At 52.5% G+C, this 24522-nt stretch overlaps 7 protein-coding genes across 7 annotated transcripts; 4 read left to right on the top strand and 3 right to left on the bottom strand.

Annotated features, from left to right (window-relative positions):
- Positions 1 to 716: 716 nt before the first annotated feature.
- NCU04103 (questionable protein) lies at positions 717 to 2050 on the bottom strand. Its single transcript, XM_955772.2, has 2 exons — positions 1696 to 2050; positions 717 to 1633 (listed from the first exon to the last, which is right to left on the bottom strand). The coding sequence occupies exons 1-2, from the start codon at positions 1722 to 1724 to the stop codon at positions 1246 to 1248; spliced, it is 417 nt and encodes a 138-aa protein (XP_960865.1). The 5' UTR covers positions 1725 to 2050; the 3' UTR covers positions 717 to 1245.
- Positions 2051 to 5441: 3391 nt separating this feature from the next.
- On the top strand, positions 5442 to 8976 carry NCU04102 (hypothetical protein). Its single transcript, XM_955771.2, has 3 exons — positions 5442 to 6148; positions 6221 to 6370; positions 6465 to 8976. Exons 1-3 carry the CDS (start codon positions 6080 to 6082, stop codon positions 8244 to 8246), a joined length of 2001 nt encoding a protein of 666 aa, XP_960864.2. The 5' UTR covers positions 5442 to 6079; the 3' UTR covers positions 8247 to 8976.
- Positions 8977 to 10038: 1062 nt separating this feature from the next.
- NCU04101 (WD domain-containing protein) lies at positions 10039 to 13451 on the top strand. The gene is made up of 6 exons (XM_955770.3): positions 10039 to 10317; positions 10380 to 11910; positions 11968 to 12383; positions 12460 to 12943; positions 13015 to 13162; positions 13224 to 13451. Exons 2-6 carry the CDS (start codon positions 11232 to 11234, stop codon positions 13315 to 13317), a joined length of 1821 nt encoding a protein of 606 aa, XP_960863.3. The 5' UTR covers positions 10039 to 10317; positions 10380 to 11231; the 3' UTR covers positions 13318 to 13451.
- Positions 13452 to 14403: 952 nt separating this feature from the next.
- On the top strand, positions 14404 to 17374 carry NCU04100 (vacuolar sorting protein 1). Its single transcript, XM_955769.2, has 4 exons — positions 14404 to 14841; positions 14950 to 15084; positions 15204 to 16952; positions 17030 to 17374. Exons 1-4 carry the CDS (start codon positions 14774 to 14776, stop codon positions 17196 to 17198), a joined length of 2121 nt encoding a protein of 706 aa, XP_960862.1. The 5' UTR covers positions 14404 to 14773; the 3' UTR covers positions 17199 to 17374.
- Positions 17375 to 17855: 481 nt separating this feature from the next.
- NCU04099 (alpha-methylacyl-CoA racemase) lies at positions 17856 to 19221 on the bottom strand (the record flags this gene model as incomplete). The annotated part of the gene is made up of 2 exons (XM_955768.2): positions 17856 to 18999; positions 19161 to 19221. The coding sequence occupies 2 exons, from the start codon at positions 19219 to 19221 to the stop codon at positions 17858 to 17860; spliced, it is 1203 nt and encodes a 400-aa protein (XP_960861.1). The 3' UTR covers positions 17856 to 17857.
- A 1639-nt stretch (positions 19222 to 20860) lies between these two features.
- NCU04098 (monothiol glutaredoxin-5) lies at positions 20861 to 21874 on the top strand. The gene is made up of 3 exons (XM_955767.2): positions 20861 to 21028; positions 21100 to 21382; positions 21486 to 21874. The coding sequence occupies exons 1-3, from the start codon at positions 21002 to 21004 to the stop codon at positions 21671 to 21673; spliced, it is 498 nt and encodes a 165-aa protein (XP_960860.1). The 5' UTR covers positions 20861 to 21001; the 3' UTR covers positions 21674 to 21874.
- On the bottom strand, positions 21749 to 23318 carry NCU04097 (ABC transporter). The gene has a single exon (XM_955766.2). The coding sequence runs from the start codon at positions 23013 to 23015 to the stop codon at positions 22122 to 22124; it is 894 nt and encodes a 297-aa protein (XP_960859.1). The 5' UTR covers positions 23016 to 23318; the 3' UTR covers positions 21749 to 22121.
- Positions 23319 to 24522: the final 1204 nt, after the last annotated feature.

The raw sequence follows: 24522 nt of genomic DNA, 5'->3' as shown, positions 1-24522 counted from the left end.
TTGCGCTGTGTATGTACTTTCAACAACACAAAATGTACACCTGAAAGCTCTGTGACCCCGAGGCTGGGCTAGGCCAAGTAAAGAGTCCTTTTGATCACCGTCGGCGAAATATGTAGTCTGTCCCTTTCTCGAAAAGAGGCTATGGAGATGAAGCCCTTCTTGGTGTTGTCTTTCTCGCTCGCTTTTCTGTTGTTGCTCTCTTCGTCTTTTTCAGGTTCTGGTTCAAACCAATTGTGTCAATTGGCCATCGGTAGGGAGCGGCGGCTCGGAGAAAAGAAAAGAAAGAATGGGCGAATGCAACATAAAGTCAAAGCAAATGCTACGGTTACATCGTTTGGCCCTAGTCTTTCCCTCTCTCTTTTCCCAAGATTCCCAAATCAGTTTCACCTGCAGTAGCTTCGACTTCTAGCGGCCTATACCATTGCGACGGTGCCTTGACAACGTGCTGCAGACAATCGGCTTTTAAGACAGACGTGGCAAACTTTCGTCTCTCGAGGGACTTGACAAGTTTGGGATTGGCCTGTTCTACCGCTGGGTGATGAAAAAGTGACAATGGCCGCAGTTTGGGTCTCGCCGCTCAGTCGTGCTCGTCGCGGCTGTTCGGCTCCATTTCATTGGCTGTCTTTTTCACATTTTGGGGATTTTCATTTGGACAAGTCGTGACGAGTGACGGCCGAAGATAGGATTTTAGCAGAAGAGGAAAGTGCAGCGTATATTAGATCCGGAAGTGTGGCCGCGATACACTAGAGATGGATCCGAGATCTGGCACACTTTATCAATCTGGAACGGATGCAGTAACGTCGGGTTACACGACAGTAGATTCGGCCTTTCTCTCCGAGCAACCCGGGGATAACGACGCTTGGTGATATGTAAGCTCCGGCGACAGATGAAGTGTCAAAGGAGGAGGGGAAAGAATAATAGGAATGATGATTCACACCCGAGCTTTCGAAACGAAGCACGTGGTGGAGGAAAAACACATGGGCAATGAAAATAAAACATCAAACTTTGCGGCTTGTCCCGGACCCTGCCGTCTGGTCAGGGTACCCGAAGCGACGATTTTGTGTGAGTGAGGGGCCCTGTTATTCGGGTGCGGTCCATCTATTCGCCACAACGGCGGTGATGAGATTATCTCCAGACCTAGAGGTCTTGCCAGTCGCCAGTAGTGTTGTGTATCCGCTGTCGTATAGAAGAAAAACAAAAAGGAAAACCGATAGTGTGGTTTCTGTCGGACGCCCGAACATCACTCTATGGCACCATTTTCGGGTTCTCCGCCTGACGCAGAGAGGATATTTTTGATGGAGAGAAATTTTTTGGGAGGGCGCAGCGATGTGGCCGTTTTTGTCTGTCTGAAATGATGATGTGTTGCTTGCTTGCGAGGAGAGTCGGCGAAGGGGCAGGGTGAGGAGGGGTTGGGCGACCGAAGCGGCGCCGCGGCAACAGTGACACTGGCGAGCGGCTCCTCTGCACAAGAATAAAGTGTCTTGTCACCATTCGGAGGACCCATCGGGGCCCCATCCGCGAAGAGCCGACTGCGGAGCCTCCGGCTCCACGGCAGTCTTCCGGACCCCCTTTTGCGACGTGAACCGTTTGTTCTCTTGGTACACTACATTTACACGCCAACTGCCTGATGGCCCTGCTGGGGAAAAAAGGGTATTAGGTATCCGGAAGACAAGATGATGCCGAAAAAAGACGTACCGATCATCAGTTTGTCCTAGGTACGACATCTTCGCACATATCCAGAAGGGGCTCCAGTTCAGCCATAGTCTAACTCCTTGATATTTCCGTTTGAAACCCGAATGGGATGAAATGGATTCAGTATGGAGGGCGTGAATGGTCTTTCATTTTATCTCCCCAGTATCGTGACTGATCGTACGATTCAAGCTGCAGTATCCGCCCGCATCTATGACTCTCGAGTTCGCGCGGTTCGAGGCCAGTATGGAGTAGAATCAAAGAGGAAAAATAACGCGTTTAGTGTAGAGAAGTCTCGTCAAGTACGGATGATGTGAGATGGATGGACCGAATGGATAGAAAGGAATAAAGTTGTGTAAACATTGGACCGAAGAGACAGCGGATTCGAGATGAACGGCATAAACGACCCCTGACCCTTGTTAACAACACCCTTCAGTGAGTGCAGTGCCGTTGTGGGCTCCGGCTCGTTGTGGCACAGTGCTGTGATGACGGGTCACCAGCCATCAGCACGTCACGGTATAATGGCCAATGACACCACATGTCAGTCTTCATCTTTGGTTGTGAGAACGGACATGTCCAGATAGTATTTACGAGTCGGGCATAGTGGCCAGTCGATAATAAGCAAAAACACTAAAGTTGCAGCTGGTGTTTGACCTTGAAGTGCTATAATGGGAACTCTTAGACTCTACATAGTCCGGAAAGAAGATGTCTGCCAGTTAGGGAAAGATGCCAGCCCGGTCTTCGTCCTTCTAGCTGCAAGACTTGTATCACAATCAATTGCAGGTCACAAGACGACGAGTACCATGTTGTCATACCGCACCACCGGGCTCACCATCCGGTATTGTGCTCCCGATCTACAGATTAAAGTGCTTCCATGGAAGTTCCATGGAAGTTCCATTGATGTTCAGGAGCTCTGGAGTAAACAGCTGGATTGGCCATCTTGAGGAGATTACCTTTGCGCCTCACCTTGAGCTCCCTGGCTTGCCCAGCTTCGCCTGGCACCAACATCACAACGTTGGTGGATGTGACAACCATCTCGCCTTTTCCGTGCCCATCCGTCATGAAGGGTTTCAGGACGGCTCGATCGGCCGCCGTTTTTTCCTCTCTCATTCACTTTGTGCATATCAGGGCCATAGGCCTTTATGTTGATACCGCTTTTCAGGGAGGCGGTAAGCTGGCAAAGCTGGGGTCTGCAGATGCACACGCCAGCTCATCTCGGTATAGCTAAACCCGGTCGACCGGTTCTCCAAAGACATTGCAATGATCAACATCCTTCTGCTTCCTACCCGCTTTTCTTTTGGCCTACTAGAGGCTCCTGAGTCCTGGAGAAAGGCAGATAGCTGTATCCGACGGTGTGGTTCTGGGTCCCTCGTGTCGAGACCGAAGTGCACGCGTTTCTTGCATTGCAGAAGCTAGAGAATAGTGTACACACAGATCAGATCCGTGATGCCCATGCGGTGTCGTCAGCCACATGGCCTTGGACCAGGGGGGCGGACCAGCCATCTGGTGCGAGACTCCTCCGTACCCGGAGCGGAATAGTCTCAGACAGGGGACTTTGGGGCGCACAAATGGAAAGTATCCTTTTCCCCTTTTCAGCGATAAGTCTCCTGAATACCCATGGACGGGGAGACAAGAAGATGGCAAGTGAAGCGAAATGTGTGATTTAAAAGGACTCCAAAGAGCTCTTGATGTAGGTAGATTCCCCATCACACATGTCGCTTCACTTGCCAACTAGATCACTGGCAGAAATGCGAGTTAGTGGAATGCTCCCCGTGATGAAACCCCCAACCGACAGAAGGATAGTGGTAGCGAAAGGCGCAATATGCGGGGGTTTGAGTTTCCCGTCCTGATTTACATCAAATCATGGCGTTGATCCATGTGTCCGCTCCGCTCTGCCCGGTTCTCCGTAGATTCATCGAAGGGAAATGGAAGGAAATGCTTTGTCCAAGTTGCATCGGAGCATTAACATGACATGTTATGTCCATGGACACGGACTTTGCTGACGGCATGCAGTGATCTCCCGTCCTTCCCTTGCTTCGCCTATGCTGGCACACTGATCGAAGGATGGACACGATGATGATGAAGAAGAAGAAGGTGATGGTGGACGATGATTGCGCAAACATTGAGGGCCGAATCCTAGCCAGATGTCCTCGCCGGTTCCCGGCTGGTCGTTGGTGGCCTTTGTCTTGTTCATGTCTTGGGGCCCAGGGGAAACCAGGCGAGGCCAGGCGAGCCATGAGCCATCCCGCAGGAGTGACTTGACCACATCTAGTTTACCGCAACGGATCCCAGGTCATGGCACGGGATTATTGGGTGCTGGGTCCAGAGGGTTTTTCCTCTCGAGGGCTTTGCAGGAGTTTGCACTGTTCGCGGTACCTGAAGGTCCCGTATGGACACTACTAACACTCTTCTGTTGGCTTGGGTCGTACTGGAAGGTCTTGGAGGTCTGTGCATCCAATAGGCACCCAGCTGGCCTCCCCTTTCCTCTCTCCTCTTGCATCAATGTTGTAGTCCTCATGGTCACTTGTCTCTCCACTGTTCGTATCCTCCATCTGAAACCGTATCGCCGAGATGTGGAAGGTTGTGCCTCTTGGTACTTGTTCTTGCAGACTGTCTCTCGAGGTACCTATCTTTGTACCTATTCCACTCCTCTTTCACGATGAAGACGTCGGAGACCGGAGTTCTCATGTGGACTTTTTCAACCCAAACAGCAGAGAGCAACTTTGCAAGGCACTGAGAAAGCCCGAACGGCGGCAACTACTATTGGGTGTTTGTGCCTCGGCTCACAATGTCGCTGGCCTTTGGATCACCATCCTCTCCGCAGATACTGCGCGGGACATGGTCCAGGCAAGGAGACAAAGAGTCCGAGCAACAAGCCAAGAGTGGATGCTGGCGATGCTCCCATCATGCTCCACTGGGATGACAATCTTGAGTGCAGGTAGAAGAGCTTCCGAAGTTTGCCGGTAACCGAAAGATCCATGGGCTATGAACAATGATGATGAAAGGCTATTGCGTTCAATATAAAACCCAGTCAATGATGGATGGCTTGCAGGACGCGAGGTTTATCAACATCAACAACTAACAATACCAAGTACCTACCTACCTTATCGTGTCTACCTGATAACCTGAAGTACTATGGTACCTCCCTACCTCTACCTCTATGCACAGGAAATCCAGGAACAGATGTGTGTGTGTGTGTGTGCGTGTGTGTGTGTTGGGCAAATGCAGTGCAGCAGACCAGCAGTGGTGGGGTGAGCACCGAGCAGACACAGCAATGATTTTCCACAGCTGAGCGTCCGTCACTCCCCGTCACTCTCCACCGTGGTTCCGTGATATTGTACCTGCAGTGTACAAGTCGACGATCGGTCCAGCCGGACCCCGGGCAATGCAGTGTCGGTGGTCGACCATCCAGAAGCAAGGTTCCCCTGGAACTCCTGGGTACAGGTCCCATTTCCACTCTTTTCTTCTTTTTCGAATTCTGCGCCGCCCTGCGCTAGACCTTGAGGAATCCCCATCCTTGGAGCATCACATCGGTCTTGGCGCAAATCGACCAAAGAAAATCGACGGACCTCGCAGCTGGAGACTCGCTGGAGACTGGAGACCGACGACGCATCTTTTACCTGCAGTGCCCTGAGTGCACTAGTGTACATACCTGGTAGGGTAGGTGCTCTAGTACTGCGCAGTATATCGCCTGCCCCACACCCTCTGCTCCTCCTGCCTCTACACTAAAACTCTCCCCAGGTGGATTTCTCCTCCTTCATTAATTTCGCTCCGCTGCCCTTTTCGCTTTCCTCACTTCCATTCACTGCCCGTGCCTATGTGCCTTACCACCTTTCCTAACGTATTTGTCTCGCTTGCTGCCCACGTCCTTCATGGCTGCACGTCCTAATACTTCCATATAGATCAGACTCCCCAAATAATCCTTGGACCCTAATCCTCGCCTTGTGAGACAGCGAGAGGACCTACAAGTGGAAAGCGGGTTGTCGGGGCGCATACACCTGTCAGGTACAAACATACATACCTACCTGGGTACTTTGATCTCCAGTCTCGTTGGCGAAACAGAGTTCCCAGCACTCTCTGTTTGTCGAAAAAAAACAAAAGAACATCAAGATCGACCGTCCCGCTTCTTCCCTCGGCCACCACTTCTAGCGACACCAGTCAAAGAAAAGAGGCACCGTTGTCACCATCTTCTTCCCTCCGACGGCCTTTCTTTTTCTTCCATTTTGGTCTCACAATGCGCGCCGTTTAATACTTAATACCACCCGCTATTACTCAACGTCATCACGACTCAACACCCTCGATATCGACGACATAGGCTTCGCCATCGACACTCGATTCGCTTCCGTGGTTCTCGTTCAATCTTCGATTCTAGTCGACACTTTTAGTTACCATGGTTATGGAGGGCATTCTGTGCGTGCCCCCCGATAGGGGCCCCATCATTGGGAGGGCGGTTTGGAAGGTGCGCACCTATCTGGAGAATCTCAAGCCCGAGGAGCTTTGTATGTCTGGACAAATTCTGATCGGTTAATAGCCTCGCTACGTCGTTCTGGGAAATGGGCTACGGGAACCGCAAATACAGTCTGGCCTGGGCCGATCACAGAGCAACCGAAGCTCTACGCCAGCCCGGATGCAGATCAAGGTGTCTCCGGATACCATGTATCTTTCCATCTACAAGTCCAAGGTAAGCTCCGGTGCCCTCTCGGTTCGCCTGTGTGGTAGCCCGAGGTTAGTCTATCAAACTGGTCAGCGTTTCTAACATCCACTCAACCATGTAGGAGGATTGGGAGCCAGCATTGCAAGTCGCTGTGTCCTTGATAACCGACTGCCAGGTACAGATGCTGGCTCACCGCAAGCAAGGGCCCGTACTCCCAACGATGGTTGTCAATGTCGCCCCTGATCCCGCTGCTGAGAAGATGCGCAAACGTCGTTCGAGCAGGACCGCCGGTCTAACCACCGGGAAGGACTCGATTCCTTCGACACTGCTGTTTCGCGCAGGTGAGGATAGCCAATCGCACCCTTCGCTCCACGAATGGGCTCGCTTCATCCAACAGCTTATCCGCCCGAATGTCGTCCCAGAGGGGCAGGCTGCCCAGCCCCCTTTGAGTCCCATCACCCCGGCCTCGCCAAGTTTTGTCAACCCGTTTTCACCCCGATCCGGCGATCAACAACATAGACCAAGCAGCGGGAGCGCAAGCTCGCGACCCAGTTTTCACCCCATGAATTTTGCACCATTATTCACCAGCCGCGAGCGCCCTGTCACTCTAGTCGATACCCCGAGTCTACACTCCAAGCGCAGCGATGTGTCGTCGCAAACCAGCTCCATGAACCCAGGCTTGGGGCATCAGCATTATACGGCCATGTTCCCTACCGATCTTCCATCACCGGCTACCACTATTGGTGAGTACCAGGGCGAGTTTATCGAGGGCTGGACTTCCGCTCAGGGGAGGTCTTCCACACTGAGCTCACCCGTAAGAGGACGTGACAACAGCGTGGGTTCTCAATCACCAGCGCCGCTTCCGCACCAGACGCTCGACCCCACTTCACCCCCAGGCCCTCGGGAGACCATACTGGATAGAGCCTTCCAAATGCGCTGCATTCCAGGATCGGAGCGCGATGTCCCAGGAGAAGAGAAACTAAGCTCGCTGGCTCGTTTCGATGCATTGATGCGAGAATTGGATGACAAGAGGAAGAAGCGCGAGGCGGATGAAGCTAGGAGCAGATCCGCCACACTTGCAACCTCAGATCCTGCGACAGAACGACCTGGACTTAAAAGTGCATGGGATGTGGCCGAAGCTTCGAGCCCGGAGGAGGATATCGACGAAGAGGACGAAGACAGTGATTTGCCTGAGGTTGAGCGTGACTCGGAGGATGGCTTCATGATTCCATCCTCTACTCGAAGAGCACTGGAGTTCATCACGGGAAGGAACGAGCTGGCTTCGCCACAGAAGCAGTCCTCTCGCCAACCGATCCGGGTTCCGTTGATGTATAACGCGGACGCATTGAACGCTTTGTCATCAGGAAGTGGTGGCAGTTCCTCTCGACCACAGACCGGTTATTCTCACAGGTCTCGTCCATCCATTGGCGCAAGAACGCAGTCACAACCTCAAATGACGGAAATGCTTGCTGCTTATGGAAGCCCACTAATGGGCGTTCTTGAAGGACACTCGGAGACGTCGTTTGAAGAAGGTGATATAGCTACTGCGATGAACTCGACTGCGGCGACGCCGCTTCAGCATAGCCACCGTCACTCGACGTCGAGCGGCAAGCGCCTGAGCTTCAGCGATTTCACCAAACGTCTCAGCAGCACCAGTAGCTTGCTCCTGGTCCAGACCAATAACAGCCCCGGTAGCAGTCGTGGCAGCAGCAACAGTGAGGCCGACAGCACACAGGTTCAACCTCAACAACGACCACCGTCACCGTTGCAGGGCGACAAGATGATCCCTCGAAGCGCTGGCTCGCCGCCGCAACGTTCGATCGACCGAGATGCTTTGGACAAGAGATGCGGCTGGCGCGGCAGCGTTGGGGTGTTTGGCGGTCCAGAGGGCGGTTTCCTTTAGAAGAGGGCTAAACGGCGCCCTTTTGTACCAAGTGCCACCTCGTCAACCGCTGCGATCTCGCTTGTGACAAGTAAGAAGGAGCGGAAGCTGTTTAAACCAAGTTCTTGGCTCGGACTGGCTCGTTGAGCTTTGCCCCCATTCCTGGACCTTCACCTACGGGCATCACTTGTTGCTGGAGTCTCTCATCACAGTCCGCCCAACTCTTATTTCAAACGCATGGCTCTATCAATTCTCTCTCCATCGTCAATAGTTCGTCTTGGCATCTACAACAACTCGTATTTAACGACTTTTCACGATCGAGCAAAACTCAACATTACCATATCATATCTGCACAAACCGGAGTTGGGAGGGCCACACGGGCATCTGGCGTTAGACATCATCATCATCATCATCATCATCATCATCATCATCATCATCATTATGATTAGCTTATCTTTTTCCTGCTTTCATGCTTTGCTTAATCCACATCACATACACTCTGAAGGCGTCCCCATTGGGAAGACATGACTTACGTCTTTTGGAAAGAAGAAGAGGAGAAAGAAACGAGGTGGGGGCAAATAAAGCCAAAGAAGTTGGGTACGGGAGTTTTGGGGAGGACGAAATGGGGGAAAAGTTAGAGGACGGCTCGTTGTAGGAGAGCAGGAGGGCTCATGTAATATGAGCAACTGGGCCAATATGCCGCAATGTATATATATTCACACGAACGACTACAAAATTGACATTACTGGACATACTTAGATTCTAAACTGTTTCTATGTGCCGTGGCGGAATTTGTGGCCGGACTTGTCGAGGCCACAGCCCGTCTGTTACCATTCATTGATGCCGCAACACAAAATGGCACAAGCGACAACCGGAATGTGTTCCATGCGCTCCGACAGATACACTACATCATCACTACTAGGGTCATTCTTTCTCTCAAACTCACATCGACGGAAGTCGCCTCTTCTTTTCTTTTTCAATTTCAGCCGCAATAAGCAGTCATCAGTTTGAGCTCATATGAATCAACGAGATAGGTTTAGCAAGAGAAATATGCTGCGTTCGAGTCTCAGTCCATTTGCAAAAGTCGAGGCATCAGGTGTACTGTAGTGGTACATACTGTGGTAAAAGCCCTCCCCCCACTTACCGCAGGGGTCAGGTGTTTAGTGGTCCCGCTCCCATCCCCGTGGGGCCCGAGGACCAAATGGATGATGGGCGGAGCTCCGGGCTTCAGTGTTCTTCCCTGAAGAAACAACACCTCACTTCAGCCTTAAAAGCTGCAATCGACTGTTTTGTCTCACAAATGCCCAATATCGTTCGCTTGACACTCTGGGAAAACAAGCATGGTCTGTAAGCTGAGCGTACCGCAACATTCATGCCCACCAGAAATCGATTTCGAAGGTCTCCACCCTCCAGCCCTTTCGAAACGACAGGTAGGAAGCCCGCGCTAATACGGTACTTATTTCGAGCCGTTTGGTCGGATAGCTAGGTAGACATGACTGGGTGACGCTGCTCATTCACGGTAGTTTAAGGTACAAGGCATTATTAAACACTTTCAATAATCTCACCATGTTACTACTCAAACCTTGATATGTCAACTCCAGTCCGTAGTAACGTTTGCCATCGACTCACTCGGAGTTTCGCCCACGCTCGTCATTCCGACTTGGATAGGTTGTTTTTAGCTCAGTCTTCCCGACCGTCAGTCAAACAGTTGCTGCACAGCCGACCAGACCCAAGTCCCAAGAACTTCAAGTTTGCTTGAGCCTTGGAGCAGAAGCCACCTAGTAGTCAATACTGAAATACCCCCGCCGACGCAGTAAGCAAATCTTTTTCCATCCGACCGAACTTCCCGACTAGAAGCAGGTAGCTTGGACTCAACCTCGTCATCACATACTTGTAAGTCATGGACGTGCTTGACTTCTCCCTGCTTCCAACGTTCGTTCTCTCTTTCACACCAGACCATCGAGATTGGATCCAGAGGCATCCATTGCCGGGCAAGCAACAATGCACATACCATAGTACGCAACTACTTACCATAACGGCCACGACTGCACACGGTTCTCCCCGCGATCGGCGCGCTTCTCTTTTTAGTGTTGTTAGTTAGTGCAGAACTAAGGTAGATGACGGTTGCTCTTTGCTGACCCCTCTTCGGTGCAGGGCAGTGGTCGATGCTCGTAGAGGTAGTGACCACCAACAGACACCATTCACCTTCTTCGCACTGTCGCAGCGTCGTAGTAAGTAACTGAAGCCTCTCAGCTGTCTCCTCGGTCGCTGTTACATCCGCTAGATGCCGGCTCCGGCTGCCTACAAGTCCCCTACCAAGCAACAACCTTATCTGAGCGGCAACCGGGAAAGCCCACCTTCCCTACCTACCTAGGTAGCTTTACCTACGTCGATATACATACCACCACCGGACAACAACTCAACCTGCATTCTCTTCCACGACCACCTTGCTGCTGTGCTGTCGCCTCCGCTCCCCAGTGTCAGTGTTCATCTAACACACGACCGCCAGCATTCCGTCTCGCTTCCATCCGACCTTCATCGCTTCTCACCATCCAACAACGCTGCGGGAACGGACATCGGTCCCGCGCCAGATACGATTTCACCGTGGCAGACCGAACCCCCAACCAACAAGTTCCCATAGATCCCCCAAACTCCGACCAACACTCAAACACCCCGCAACCTCCGGCTTCCTCTTCCAGCACTGTCGAACTTGCCCCAATTTCCCCTCCACCCTTCCCAGCTGCTCCCCCGCAGCCACCGTCCGTGACGCCATCGGTTCCCACCAGTCTCCCACCGTTATACGTCCCTCAAGGCCCACACGACCGCCCGCACGCCTACACTCCGTCCCAAGTCCTCGGCCGCCGCCGACTAAGTGATTTGGACGAAAACGGACAAGACGAATACCGTCTAGCTTCGATCGACGTCTCAGTCAGCACCACCTCTTCAGCAGCCGCTACTACGACCACTTATACGTCCCTGCGACCACTCAAGCGAAGGCGCGGCATCATGTCGGCCGACATCGATGGCCAGAACTCGTCGAATGGAGTTGGGCAGTCCGTATCTAATGGATCTCGGGCAGAGATCACAATGGCGGTATCTAATGGAAATGGGACGCTCAAGGCAGCATCTGGCCCTCCAAATGGATCGGCCTGGGAGGCGAACCGCCCAAGGTTGCCATCAGGGAATTACCACGGCCACGACCGGGAACAGTTTACACGTCTCCTGATACAGGCTATGACGGAGATGGGCTACAACGACGCAGCAGACAAACTCAGTCAGGACAGCGGCTATCGACTTGAAAACCCTACGGTGGCTGCCTTTCGAGCGGCTGTCTTGGACGGTGACTGGGGAAAGGCGGAGGAGCTTCTTAACGATGCGCAGGTTGCTGGAATAGCAGATCCTGGTTTGAGGGATGGCCTGATACTTGCTGCAGGAGCGGATCGCAACATGATGAAGCTTTGGCTTAGACAGCAAAAGTACTTGGAGCTATTGGAAAGGCGCGAAACACCACGGGCTTTGGTGGTGCTGCGGACGGAGCTCACACCGTTGTGCGGGGACCAGCACCAAAAGCTGGAGTTTCTGTCAAGCCTGTTAATGTGTGCGAGTGCCGAGGACCTGAAGGATAAGGCCGGATGGGACGGTGCTCGCGGAGAAAGTCGGCACACCTTGCTCTCTGAGCTATCTAGTATGTTGTGGAGTGTCAACCTTTGGGTCTTCAAACCTGCTAACCCGTTTCTCCCAGAATTCGTTTCACCTTCAGTTATGCTCCCTGAGCACAGGTTGGCGGCACTTCTTAGTCAGGCACAAGAAATTCAAATTAGCAACTGCCTATACCACTCGACCCTCCAAACACCCTCTCTTTACAAGGACCACGTGTGCGATAGGAAGGCTTTTCCCACGATTGCCAAGTATAAGCTGGATGAACACAACGGCAATGAAGTGTGGCAAGTGAGGTTTTCACATGACGGGACACGCTTGGCAAGTTGCGGCATGGAGCGTCTTGTCATCATCTACAGCGTACCTGAGTTCAAAGTGCTACACAAGTTAGACACGGGCGATGAGCAACACGACAACCGGGGTGTAGGTAATATCGCATGGAGCCCGGACGACAAGATGCTCGTCACTTGCGCAATGAATGCCAAAGTGTGGGATACCGAGGTAAGTGCAGGAAAAGGCAGCCACGGCCATAAGTCTCTGTCTGTCCTGCATTCGCTAACAAGAGGTGATGTTGTAGACTGGAGCGCTGCTCAGGACTATCGACCAATTCAACGAGCCAGTCAGTAGTTGCGCTTGGGCAAGCAACTACGTTCTTATCACCGGGTCCTTCGACAAGGACAGGTCAATCTGTTCCTGGAACTTCGGATCAGCCGACGTGTACAAGATCGTGTGGACGAAGGACCATCGAACGGAAGACCTGGTGCTGTCCCCCGATAGAAACTGGGTTGTTGCCCTGGACGAGCAAAAGCGGTTTCATGTCTACAACTACCACACGCGCGAGCAGGTTTATTCACATGAGCTGAAGGATAGAGGAACATCACTCTGTATAAGCCAGGACTCGACGTCTTTGTTGGTAAATACACAGGTAGGAACAGCGATTTTGTATGACATTCTCACCAAGGATGTCATTCACGAGTACAATCAGCACAAGGGTGGGGATTTCCTTATCAGAACTTACCTTGGTGGCGCGAATGAGGGTTTCGTCTTGTCTGGGAGCGAGGGTAAGTAATTTGAGGAAGCTTGTTGACGACATTTGAAGAGCGAATGACGGGGCTAACAGGCACATTGACAGACGGATCAATATATATCTACCACAGGTCCACGGGCACCTTGGTAGCGCGGCTTAAGGGAGCCCATGCACCGCGTTGCAACTCTGTCACATGGAACCCTTCAGATCCGCGCATGATTGCCAGCTGCGGAGATGATGGGTTGGTGAAGATGTAAGCTTGATAGCCCCTTTGAACCAGGACAGCCGTCAGTTTTGCTGACCATGATGGACAGTTGGTACCCCGAATGGCCCGACTGGGATGAGAGTATGGAACACAGCGGCGCAAACAATAACGGAAACGTCCACGTCACAGCAAGGCCGCGATAGAATCCAGAGATGAGCTGGAACAGCGGACGTTGGTCCTTGCCGCTGGCAGCACGTGTGGTCCATCATTACTGGCCATATAATATTGAGGAACGACGACCAGCCCCACGTTTGTCCTTGCCGCTGGCAGCACGTGTGGTCCATTATTACTACACACCTACCTAGGAACGACGACCAGCCCCATGAAGTGTACGAAAGGTTAAGTCTGATGATTGTTGTGGAATGTCATGGAAGGATCAAGATAGTACACTCACCAACCAGCGTTGTGTTTACATATTGGGCTCGCTTCAAAGCGATGATTGAGTAGTCGATGGATGGACGGGCGGGCACGAGAGCATTGCATTAGTTTTGTGTTTCCCTTTTTTCCTTTTTGGCTTGAGAATATTTTCTATACACAGTCAAGATATTGTCTCAGGCCTCAAAAAGGGTAGAACTGAACAAGTTACAGATCAATACAGCGTAGCATAGGATATCGGGGCGGATTGGCTGGGGCATGTAGTGATAACAGAGATAGTTTTCAGTTTACACTTTACTTTTTCGCAGTGGGCTCAAGAGCACTTTAGCAACTCGTCGCTTTCAGAGATGCTGGTTCGTGTCAGCAGGTGCCTGGTTTACGGTCCACCACACGCCTTGTCTTCTCAATGACTTTTCATCTTTATACCGCCCAATCCGTGAGACCATGACGCGGCCTCATTCAGGCAGAAGAATAAAGCCATTTTGGCAAGCAAGACGCCTTGAGACATACGTAACCGGCCGCGTACAACGGCGGGGTTTCAGGATTGATTTCTATGTGTGGCACTTTGTGGATAAGAACATGTAATTGCACTTGTCTGTAGAGTAAAACAAGTGAGTTCAAAGTTTTGAAAGAAGTGTACATAGTGTAGAGTTCCTCGGCTATTTTGTCCTCAAAGACGTTGTTACAGCATCAGTCTCCACTCCCTCCCATATGTGGCTTTTGTGTGCTGTGAGTGGCCTGCGAGCCTGCGACGCACGGTGACCTGACCCTGCCCCCTTCAGCGCCCCCTGCTTGTGCGTAGGTAGCCGGACGCTACGTCGTATGAACACGACCCGACTGCCTCATCGCCTCAGCTTCGTACCAAAAAGATTCCCATCTCCCAGAACAACAACCAACGTCTAGTAGTAATATCTTCCAGTTGCCAGTCCCAACAAGCCGGCTTGTTCTATACCCATCGTCCGTCTCCTCTCCCGTCAGAGCGCCGCTTGCACGGACCGCGAGACCTCTGAGACGTTTGCGCCTGGCTGTTACGTATCGCCGCCTTAGACTATTCTAGACGTTACCTAGTTCAGGCTCCCGTCCTTATCTACCTACCGAAACCCAAGCGAACCGAAGCGGGAGGAGGCACCAGAATCCGCCGACACCGCCTGCCACCAACCACACGACATCCCTCAACTCCAAACAAACACATCACCATCGTCCACCTCTGCATAGCCAGCAATCATGACGGTAGACGTGAATACCGGGTCGCTCAGCACCCCCGGAGGTATCTCTGACCCCGGCCTCATCAAGTACGTCCACGTCCTGCGTCCACTCCTTCCAGTCTTGTGCCTATCGCAGGTCGGGCATCATCGTCTTTCGTCGTCTTCAGTTCGCTAACATGGTCGCCATCCGCACAGGCTCGTCAACAAGCTCCAGGATGTCTTCACCACCGTCGGCGTCAACAACCCCATCGATCTCCCCCAAATAGTAGTCGTCGGCAGTCAGTCCAGCGGAAAGAGTTCAGTACTAGAAAACATTGTTGGTCGCGACTTGTGCGCATCCCCCCTCCCCCGCCCCCTTTCCCCGCCCCTAGTCTTTCTTCGCTTTCCACACTAGTTTCCCCCCTCCCCAAAATTGCTAACGCGAGACCCTTGTTCGTTCTCTTCTCCAGTCTTCCTCGCGGCTCCGGTATTGTCACCCGTCGTCCCCTCGTCCTCCAGCTTATCAACCGGACAGCCACCCAGAACGGCTTCGGCAATGAGCTCGACGATAACACCGACAAGGCTGCCAACACGGATGAGTGGGGCGAGTTCCTTCACATTCCCGGCCAAAAGTTCTACGACTTCAACAAGATCCGCGATGAGATCAGCAGAGAGACCGAGGCCAAGGTCGGCCGCAATGCCGGCATCTCGCCCGCTCCCATCAACCTGAGAATCTACTCGCCCAACGTTCTCAATCTCACCCTCGTCGATCTTCCCGGTCTGACCAGAGTGCCCGTTGGCGACCAGCCGCGCGATATCGAGAAGCAGATCAGGGACATGATCCTCAAGTATATCCAGAAGTCCAACGCCATCATCCTCGCCGTTACCGCTGCCAATGTGGATCTGGCCAACTCGGATGGCTTGAAGCTGGCTCGTGAGGTGGATCCCGAAGGTCAGCGCACCATCGGTGTGCTTACAAAGGTCGACTTGATGGACGAAGGTACCGATGTCGTTGATATTCTCGCCGGTCGCATCATTCCCCTCAGGCTAGGATACGTGCCCGTGGTGAACCGTGGCCAGAGGGATATCGACAACAAGAAGCCCATCAACGCTTCGCTCGAGGCCGAGAAGAACTTCTTTGAGAACCACAAGGCGTATCGTAACAAGAGCTCATACTGCGGCACGCCCTACCTTGCCCGGAAGCTCAACTTGATCCTGATGATGCACATCAAGCAGACCCTGCCCGACATCAAGGCTCGCATTTCCAGCTCGCTACAGAAGTATACCCAGGAGCTCGAGTCCCTGGGGCCTTCGATTCTCGGTAACAGCGCGAACATTGTCCTTAACATCATCACCGAGTTCACCAACGAATGGCGCACTGTTCTTGACGGTAAGAGCACCGAGCTCTCCAGCCAGGAGCTGTCGGGTGGCGCCAGAATCAGCTTCGTCTTCCACGAGCTGTACTCGAACGGTGTCAAGGCAGTGGATCCCTTCGATCAGGTCAAGGACTCCGATATTCGCGTTATCCTTTACAACTCCTCCGGTCCCTCGCCCGCTCTCTTCGTCGGAACCGCGGCCTTCGAGCTCATCGTCAAGCAGCAGATCAAGCGTCTTGAGGAGCCCAGTCTCAAATGCGCCTCGCTCGTGTACGACGAGCTTGTCCGCATCCTCACCACCGTGCTCAGCAAGCAACTATACAGGCGCTATCCCGGCCTCAAGGAGAAGATCCACCAAGTGGTCATCTCCTTCTTCAAGAAGGCCATGGAGCCCACCAACAAGCTGGTCAAGGACCTGGTCGCTATGGAGGCGTGCTACATCAACACGGGCCACCCCGACTTCCTCAACGGCCACAGGGCCATGGCCATCGTCAACGAGCGCCACAACGGTTCCAGGCCAGTCCAGGTCGACCCCAAGACGGGCAAGCCGATCCCGCAGAGCGCTACGCCCGCGCGAGCCGCTAGCCCCACCCTGGCCGGCAGCAACCTTGACGAGGGAGGGTCTAACGGTGGCTTCTTTGGCAGCTTCTTTGCCGCCAAGAACAAGAAGAAGGCGGCGGCCATGGAGCCGCCCCCGCCATCGCTGAAGGCCTCGGGTACTCTTTCTGAGCGCGAGAACATTGAGGTGGAGGTCATCAAGCTGCTCATCCAGTCGTACTACAACATTGTCAAGAGGACCATGATCGACATGGTTCCCAAGGCTATCATGTTGAACCTTGTTCAGTAAGTCTTTTACCTTTCCTTTTTGCCGCTACTGCCTACATTTCTATAAGTGAAATACTAACACGAACGAAATCCAGACTCACAAAGGACGAAATGCAAAAGGAGCTCCTCGAGAACATGTACCGCGCCGACGAGCTCGACGACCTCCTCAAGGAGAGCGATTACACGGTCCGCAGGAGGAAGGAATGCCAGCAGATGGTGGAGTCGCTGTCGAAGGCTAGCGAGATCGTTAGTCAGGTACAGTAGGGTTAGTACTACGTTTGAGAAGACGAAGAGAGTTGTTTATGAGACGAGATCAAGATATATTATTTTTGATGACGATGATGATGATGATGGGAGTGATTACTTAGAAAGAAAAGAAGAGGGGGGTATGGATGAAGGTCCTAGGGGATCATGGTGGTAATGATGAATTGGCTGTGGGTGGGCGGGTGGGTGGGAATGAGGTTGGAGAATAAAGGAGTTGTTTGTGACATGACAGATTATTTAAGCAGCAGTTGATATACCAAAGCGATGAAAGAGAGAAGAAGATGGTGATGATGGGGAAGAGAGTGTCATTTGGTGGCACGTTTTTGTGTTTAGCTGTACAGAAAATGTTTACGACTTGTGTCCATCAGAGCTGTTTAGATCAAGTGAACGGAAGAACTCTGGTCCACATCTTGCACGGTGTTGATGGGCTTGACATGATCATTACAAGGGGGGGTTATGAAGTCACAATGAATGACACTTCCTGTCGAAGAACCAACCAAATGTATAGGATTCCGAAACGTGGTTGCAACTCAACAGAGAGGAAGATGGTAACGAGGACAGAAAGAAAGGTATTGTACATGTTGATGCATGCAACCTTTAAAAGTTCCACACAGAATGATCTGTCCATCAAGAAATAACATCAAAGAGACCAACATCCGTTACAGTCTGGACTTGATAGCGACAGCGCTCCCATTCAACACATCAAACTCCTTGCCCTTCTTCCAACCAAGCCACTTCTCCACGACAGATTCGCCTCCCTTTCCAGGTTTCAAGGGAATGCCTACATACGCTTCCCCCTTGACGCCCGGCCCTTGCCCATGGCTAGCATCCTTCGCATCGCTCCTCAGCGCCAAGCAGGGCGTCTCCCTAAGCGTAACCACGGGTCTCTGATCGCCCTCCAACCGCTCCCTCTCCCTTTCCATCTCGCCGTACTCAAACACCGCCGTGCAGCACGCATCAGTCCCGTCAAAGATATCCTCCCACTCCCTCCTCGTTTTGGTCTTGAACTTGTGCTCCAACACCCTCCTCAGCTCGGGCCAATTCTCCTTGTCCCCTCTCCTCTCCTCCCACCCTTGTCCCTCTAACCCCAACCCTTTAACCAACTCCTTGAAAAACTGCGGCTCCAACGCCCCGACAGCTATGTACTTCCCATCCGCGGTCTCGTACGTATCATAGTAAGGGCAGCCCGTATCCAGCAGGTTCTCCCCCCTCGGTGCGTTCCCCACGGCCGTTTTGAGCGCAAACCGGTTAAAAGTAGCCAAGTAACTCGCTCCGTCGACGATATTCGCCTCCACCACCTGTCCCTTGCCCGTCCTCTCCCTCGCGGCCAGCGCAAGCAGGATGCCCTGGAACAAAACCGCTCCGCCGCCGGCAAAGTCTCCCAGAATGTTGATGGGCGGCGTCGGCTTCTCGCCCTTCCTCCCCAGCAGACTCAACACCCCGCTCACAGCCAGGTAGTTGATATCGTGCCCGGCCATGGTGGCGAACCGGCCGTCTCGCCGGAAGCCCGTCAGGCGGGCGTAGATGAGGCGGGGGTTGCATTCGTCGCTGCACAGGACAGAGGGGCCCAGCCCGAGCTTCTCCAGGACGCCGGGGCGGTAAGGGTCGATGAGAACGTCCGATACGGCGGCGAGGGATTTGATGAGGGCGATTCCGGAGGGGGACTTGAGGTCGACCACCAAGGAGGATTTGTGGCGGGTTAGTTGGTCGGGAACTTGGCGGGCGACGGGGCCGGAGACGGCGCGGTCGATGCGCAGGACGGAGGCGCCAGCGTCGGCGAGGAGGAGCCCGGCGAAGGGACCTGTTCCCAAGCGGGGAATTAGTTTTGTGACATTTTGTTTTTTTCCAAGTGAGAGTGAAGTGTAAGTGAAGTGTATAAGTGAGACCTCAAGATCGGCCGGGTTTCGGCCGAAAGCCTCTGTGTGTGTAAGTCGGAGGAAAAGTGAGAGATGGAGGGCTGACCTGGAGCTAGACCGGCAAACTCCAGGACCTTGAGGCCGGTAAGAGGCGGTTGGCCAACCATACTGATTCCTTCCTTAAACCTTCCAATCTTTCGATGTTCTGGAAGGTACCTCTCGAATAACTTCGGCCAGTAATCGTGCCTTTGGGAATATGAAACGGTTACACGGCAACGGACCGATCCACGCACAAACACTATTCACCCAGCCGGTTCAAGTTTCCGATTCCCCGATTATTGTTCTGTTTGCGAATGGCGCAGGTTGGTTGGAAAAAGAGACACCCAGTAAATGGCGAATGAGCTCAGGGGTCAATGTGACTGGTGGTGGTGGTGGTTAGCCTTGGTAGTATTTGTAGCAACAGCAGCAACAGCAAGGTCGACTAGAAAGGATGAAACGAAAAGGAGACATAAGAGGTATCCGACCACTTATGAGGCCGGTATTCGGGACTTTAGGGTATGGGGAACTCGGATCATGCTACGTTGGATGTGTGGGGTCATAGGATGAACGGGAACGGAGATGGTGCAGTATTGTTTTGACTCTTTCTGGTTTGTTTATGACTGTTTGCAAGACCATGCAATTGGGATATCCGACCAAGACACTGCACTAAGTGTGATTTTTTCAGTTCCCGCTGAGATTCCTCATAAGGTTACGGCTCTCCAGGACTTTTCAAAAGCTGAAGCTATCGTGATGTGCAGTAAACATCATCAGACATCCTTTTCCGCTTCTTCATCCAGAACATCTCAGTTTATTTTGGGGACATTGATCAAAAGAGCTGAACAGCAATCGAAACTCGAAAACGGCCATATGACAAAGTGGATTTGGGAGCAACATTATCGCAGTGACACGAATGCGGTGAGGTGACTACTGAAGCTCCGTCCCTTCTCCTGCTCACGTTGCCCCAGGCCTGTGAGGCGGGGTGTCTGGTGTGAGGGTGTGCTGTCACCAATTTGCACCGTGAACGCATTCCCGTTTAGCGGCTGATCGCGGCCCGCCCTGTGGGGAAGTTGGGGAGCTGGGCAGGTGGAGAGAGAGGGCTTGGTATGCGGGGTAAGGACAAGAGGAGGAGGTATGTAGACTCTCAACGTTTGTAGCTGATGCGCCAAAGTGACAAATCCCGAGGATTTGGATGACAGGAGCAGATCTGAGAAAGCTATGTTGCGGCAGTCCAAGATGCGATTGGTACCAAGCAAGCAACACATGATGCAAGTGCTTCAGTACATGGCAGTACCGAACCCACGATGTCAATACAACATACGCAAGACAGCTTCGACGACCGAAAATACATGATGTGTTGATCAATAACTCTTGACACCATAAGATCTAACGAACAACCAGCATGAAATATCATGTGCCGGGAAGGTGATGGGAAGTGTATCAGACAGTATGAGTCTGGATGGTTCAACTCCGATGGATGCGTGGATGTGCCAGACTCCGTGAGTATTACTAATTCTGACTTTCAATCGTCAAAGTCTCGAGAGCGTATTGGAAACAACAATGCCGTTATAATGAGCTGTGGGCATATGGATGATGGATGATGAGAGGAAAATGTAGATGCTTCCTCTACCTCGAAGCTGACAAATGATCCAAAGACTAAAGGTGCAAAACGGATCGCAGAGCACAACCCTAACCCTCTTTCAGGAGCTAGCGGAAAGCGCTTTACATCATCAAGGTCGGGTACATTGGAAAGCTCCAGTTAGTGGCCGCTAAAAAGTCGTGATAACGCTTCTTCCACTGCCGCTGCCGCCGACAATCGCCATCCGTCCGCATCGCTGTGAATTTTTGTCTGTCTTTGCGCCAAACATCTTGTCACTCTCTAGTAGCCAGCACCGCGCCTTACCTTTCAAAATGCTCACCCGGTCGCTTTTCTCGAGGGTAAGCGCTCCAGGTCCCGTCACCCCGCAAAGTTGTAACCGGCACTAACATCCTCCTCCTCCTGACAACAGCAACTCTTCGCCGCCGCCTCCCGGCCGGCCATTGCACCCAAGGCCGTCTCCTCCGCCTTCCGCCCCGTCCTCTTCTACCAGAACCGCTTCCTGTCCGATGCGACCCGCCAGGCCATCGACAAGGCCGTCGCCTCCGCGCCCGTCGTCCTCTTCATGAAGGGCACCCCCGAAACCCCCCAGTGCGGCTTCTCGCGCGCCAGCATCCAGGTTCTGGGTCTGCAGGGCGTTGATCCCAACAAGTTTGCTGCTTTTAACGTTTTGGAGGATGCCGAGTTGAGGCAGGGTATGTTACACAACCAGTTGGGACAAGAAAAATGGGAAAAGTAGACAAGGACAGAAATGCTGACACAAGTGGGCGTGCACCGCGCATCATCATGCATATATAGGCATCAAGGAGTACAGCGACTGGCCCACCATTCCTCAGCTTTACATCGACAAGGAGTTCGTCGGCGGTTGCGATATCATTGTCTCGATGCACCAGAACGGCGAGCTTGCCAAGCTTCTCGAAGAGAAGGATGTTTTGGTCAAGGGCGAGGAGGGTGCTGCTGAGGAGCAGACCGAGAAGAAGGAGTAAAAGAAATGAAGCGGCGGATGCGGATGCAGCTTTTGGCTATGCGTGGAGGAAATGAGTGATTCATGAAGCCATTGTACTTGTACTGATACCATTTGATAGACGATTGGGATCGCATGCCTAGACTGTACGATATGTGTTTACTCTTTGCAATACTGAAAAGCGACGTGGAAGTGCTTCTCTGGAAATTCATCAGGACATTGGGAAACCAGATAACAGCAGATGATGACATGTAAAGTACATGTGAGACAGATTCCCTCAAAAGTATCTCGACCTATACCCGTCTATGATGTGTTGAAAACGCCATGTTAAATGCCGCCTGGGTATCATGTTAAAGCTCCCTTTTCCTCATGCACACAAAGAAAACAGAAAAACACAAAACAAAACAAACCCCTCAGCCATGTTGAACTCTCTCTTCTCCTCCCCCCTCCTTTCAGTTACTGTCCCCATCTCAGTTGCAGCTAGGCCCATCCGTAGCCTGTTGATTCGTCTTCGCCTCCAACCCATAACCGCCCAAGCCCGGGCTGTTATAACTCAACCCCTCCGGTCCCCTCCTGTGCTGGCTTCTCGGCCCTCTCTCCTTCAAATCATCCCTCAACCACCTCAACACCAGCTCTCCCAGCCTACTATTTCCCGTCACGCCTTCAATCACATTCTTCCCATCCTCGACCTCCTTCAACATCTCCTCCGCCTTCCCCCACCCCTTCACAGTGCCCAAGTGCATGTGCACCAGGTGCGTCGGCCAACTGGCCAAGTTGTCCAGGATGTGCGTCGCGTACACAACCGTGCACTCTCTCGTCTCCGTCTCCCGTCTCAGCCACCCTAGAAACTGCGCCCGGGACCAGACATCCAAGTCGACGGTGATTTCGTCCAGCAACAGCACCGTCCAGGGCCGGATCAAGCCCATTGCCAGCTGCACCCTGCGGCGTTCTCCGTCCGACACGGCGTGCATTCGCCAGTTGGTGTCGATATCCAGCACCGACACCAATTCATCCCTTCTCTCGGGATAAGCATCGCCGCCCACTGACCGCAGCAGCTCAACGACACCAATGTCCGTGCGCACAATCGCGTTGAGGACCCATTCCAACCCCAAGTAGGTGACGCCCTCCAGACCTTCCTTGAACGGGTCAACGCCCGACACTTTGATGGTGTTGGCGGGCGCGAGACGCTTGCCGGCCAACAGGCGAAGCAAGGTGGTTTTGCCGGCACCGTTGGCGCCAATCAGGAGCGTGCGTGAGCGAGGCGGGAGGGAGAGGGTAATGTCCGAGACGCCGTTGGAGCGGTCGGGAAAGCTGTAGGTGAGGTTGAAGGTTTCCACTGTTGGGGGGGCTGGTTGGGAGGCCATTGTTTTTTTTTTTTTTTTTCTTGTGTGCGTGTGGCTGATGGTTCGATGAACGGGTTGGGTTGTTGGTGGAAGGTTTGTTATGTTGGCTCTCTCGAGTGAGAGATATGGTTTCTGGTTGGCTCTTTCCACTGTGTTTACCCTTAAGTTCGTGTTGTTGACAATGTGAAGGGATGTACTATGGTGTTGGTGGGAAGGGAAAAAAAAAAAATCGAACTTGATTTGGGGAGTGAGGGGGAAAATGGATGGAATGAGGGGGTGATAGCGGCAAGCGGCAAGCGGCAAATGTTGGGTGATGCGAAAAACGGAACAGTTCCCACTTGCACCTGACAGTTTAGAGAGCTCGGCGATGTTGGGCCAGAAGGTCTGTCGTTTCAATCCGCCCTCCCCCCTGGAAAGTTTTGCGGGGCGGTACCTGATGACGCAAGTACGCAACAAGGGCCGTTTTGAGTCCACATGGCGATTCAATTCTTCAACTCCAATAATGTGCGAAGAGAGAGAAAGCAGAACGTTCCCGATCAAAACACCTCTCCACCTTGGTGTCTTAGATAGGCCTATGTCTTGCGTCCGAAAACCGGGAATAGTTCCAAACACTTTTCCTCATCATGTCTCACTATTACCTACTACCGGAACAAACATCGTTCAACTTCGGCATCTGTTGCAAGGAATCCATGCAAGGAACCAGGTGGTCGGTGATTCAAATTCACTAAATATACAAACCGGAAAAATGTGAAACCACCAACACCTTCCTAAAACGGAAACCAAAGGTATGGTGTTAGTGCTGACTCACCTCAACTCACCCTCCTTTAACAACACAGAGTGACCGGAAAGAATGTCAAAAGATACAATACGAAGGCTCGGAGGCTTTCGATGGGACGTGACCGAGGGTAGCAGTACTGTACAGCACCCGCTCCAATCCCCGGGATCCACAAATGCAGTTGCTGCATCGATCACCATGGCAACACATGGGGGAAATCGGTTGTTCTGAGACACGAACCCATACTGCGTAAGACGGACAGAAATCCCATTACTGCCATTTGCAAGTATTTTGTTGTCTGTCACTTGGCGGTTTGTAGACATCCTCAACCCCCTTGCTAAGGAAGAAAACAGAGCCGAAGAGACGCAGGAATACGGTTTGGCGATACAGGATGTATATTGACCCATCGACTACACCAGAATTACTGCCATGCAAGTGAAGGATGTAAAGATGAATGTATCAACAACCCGAAATCCCTTTCGTTGATTTGTATCATTTGATTCTTTGCTCCCCTGATTCACCAATCGGGGCGGCCCATGGTAGAAGTTTAAGTTGGTGATCAGTCACCCAACTCGAATAAATCACCCATCCTACCGTTCCAACCAACCGCCCCCTATCTAACCTAACCGCCGCCGCAGCCACTATCCTCAGGTTCCACGTTCCAGAACCGGTTTCTCTCTCTCCATTCTTCCCTTTTAAACCCCGAATGATGTAAAACGATAATTGGTATCCCTTGAACAGAACAGAAAACAA

This window comes from Neurospora crassa, linkage group V (assembly GCF_000182925.2).
Source record: "Neurospora crassa OR74A linkage group V, whole genome shotgun sequence".
NCBI lineage: Eukaryota > Fungi > Ascomycota > Sordariomycetes > Sordariales > Sordariaceae > Neurospora > Neurospora crassa.
Note: the sequence above shows the minus strand (reverse complement) of the source record. Positions and strands in the feature narration are given on the sequence as shown.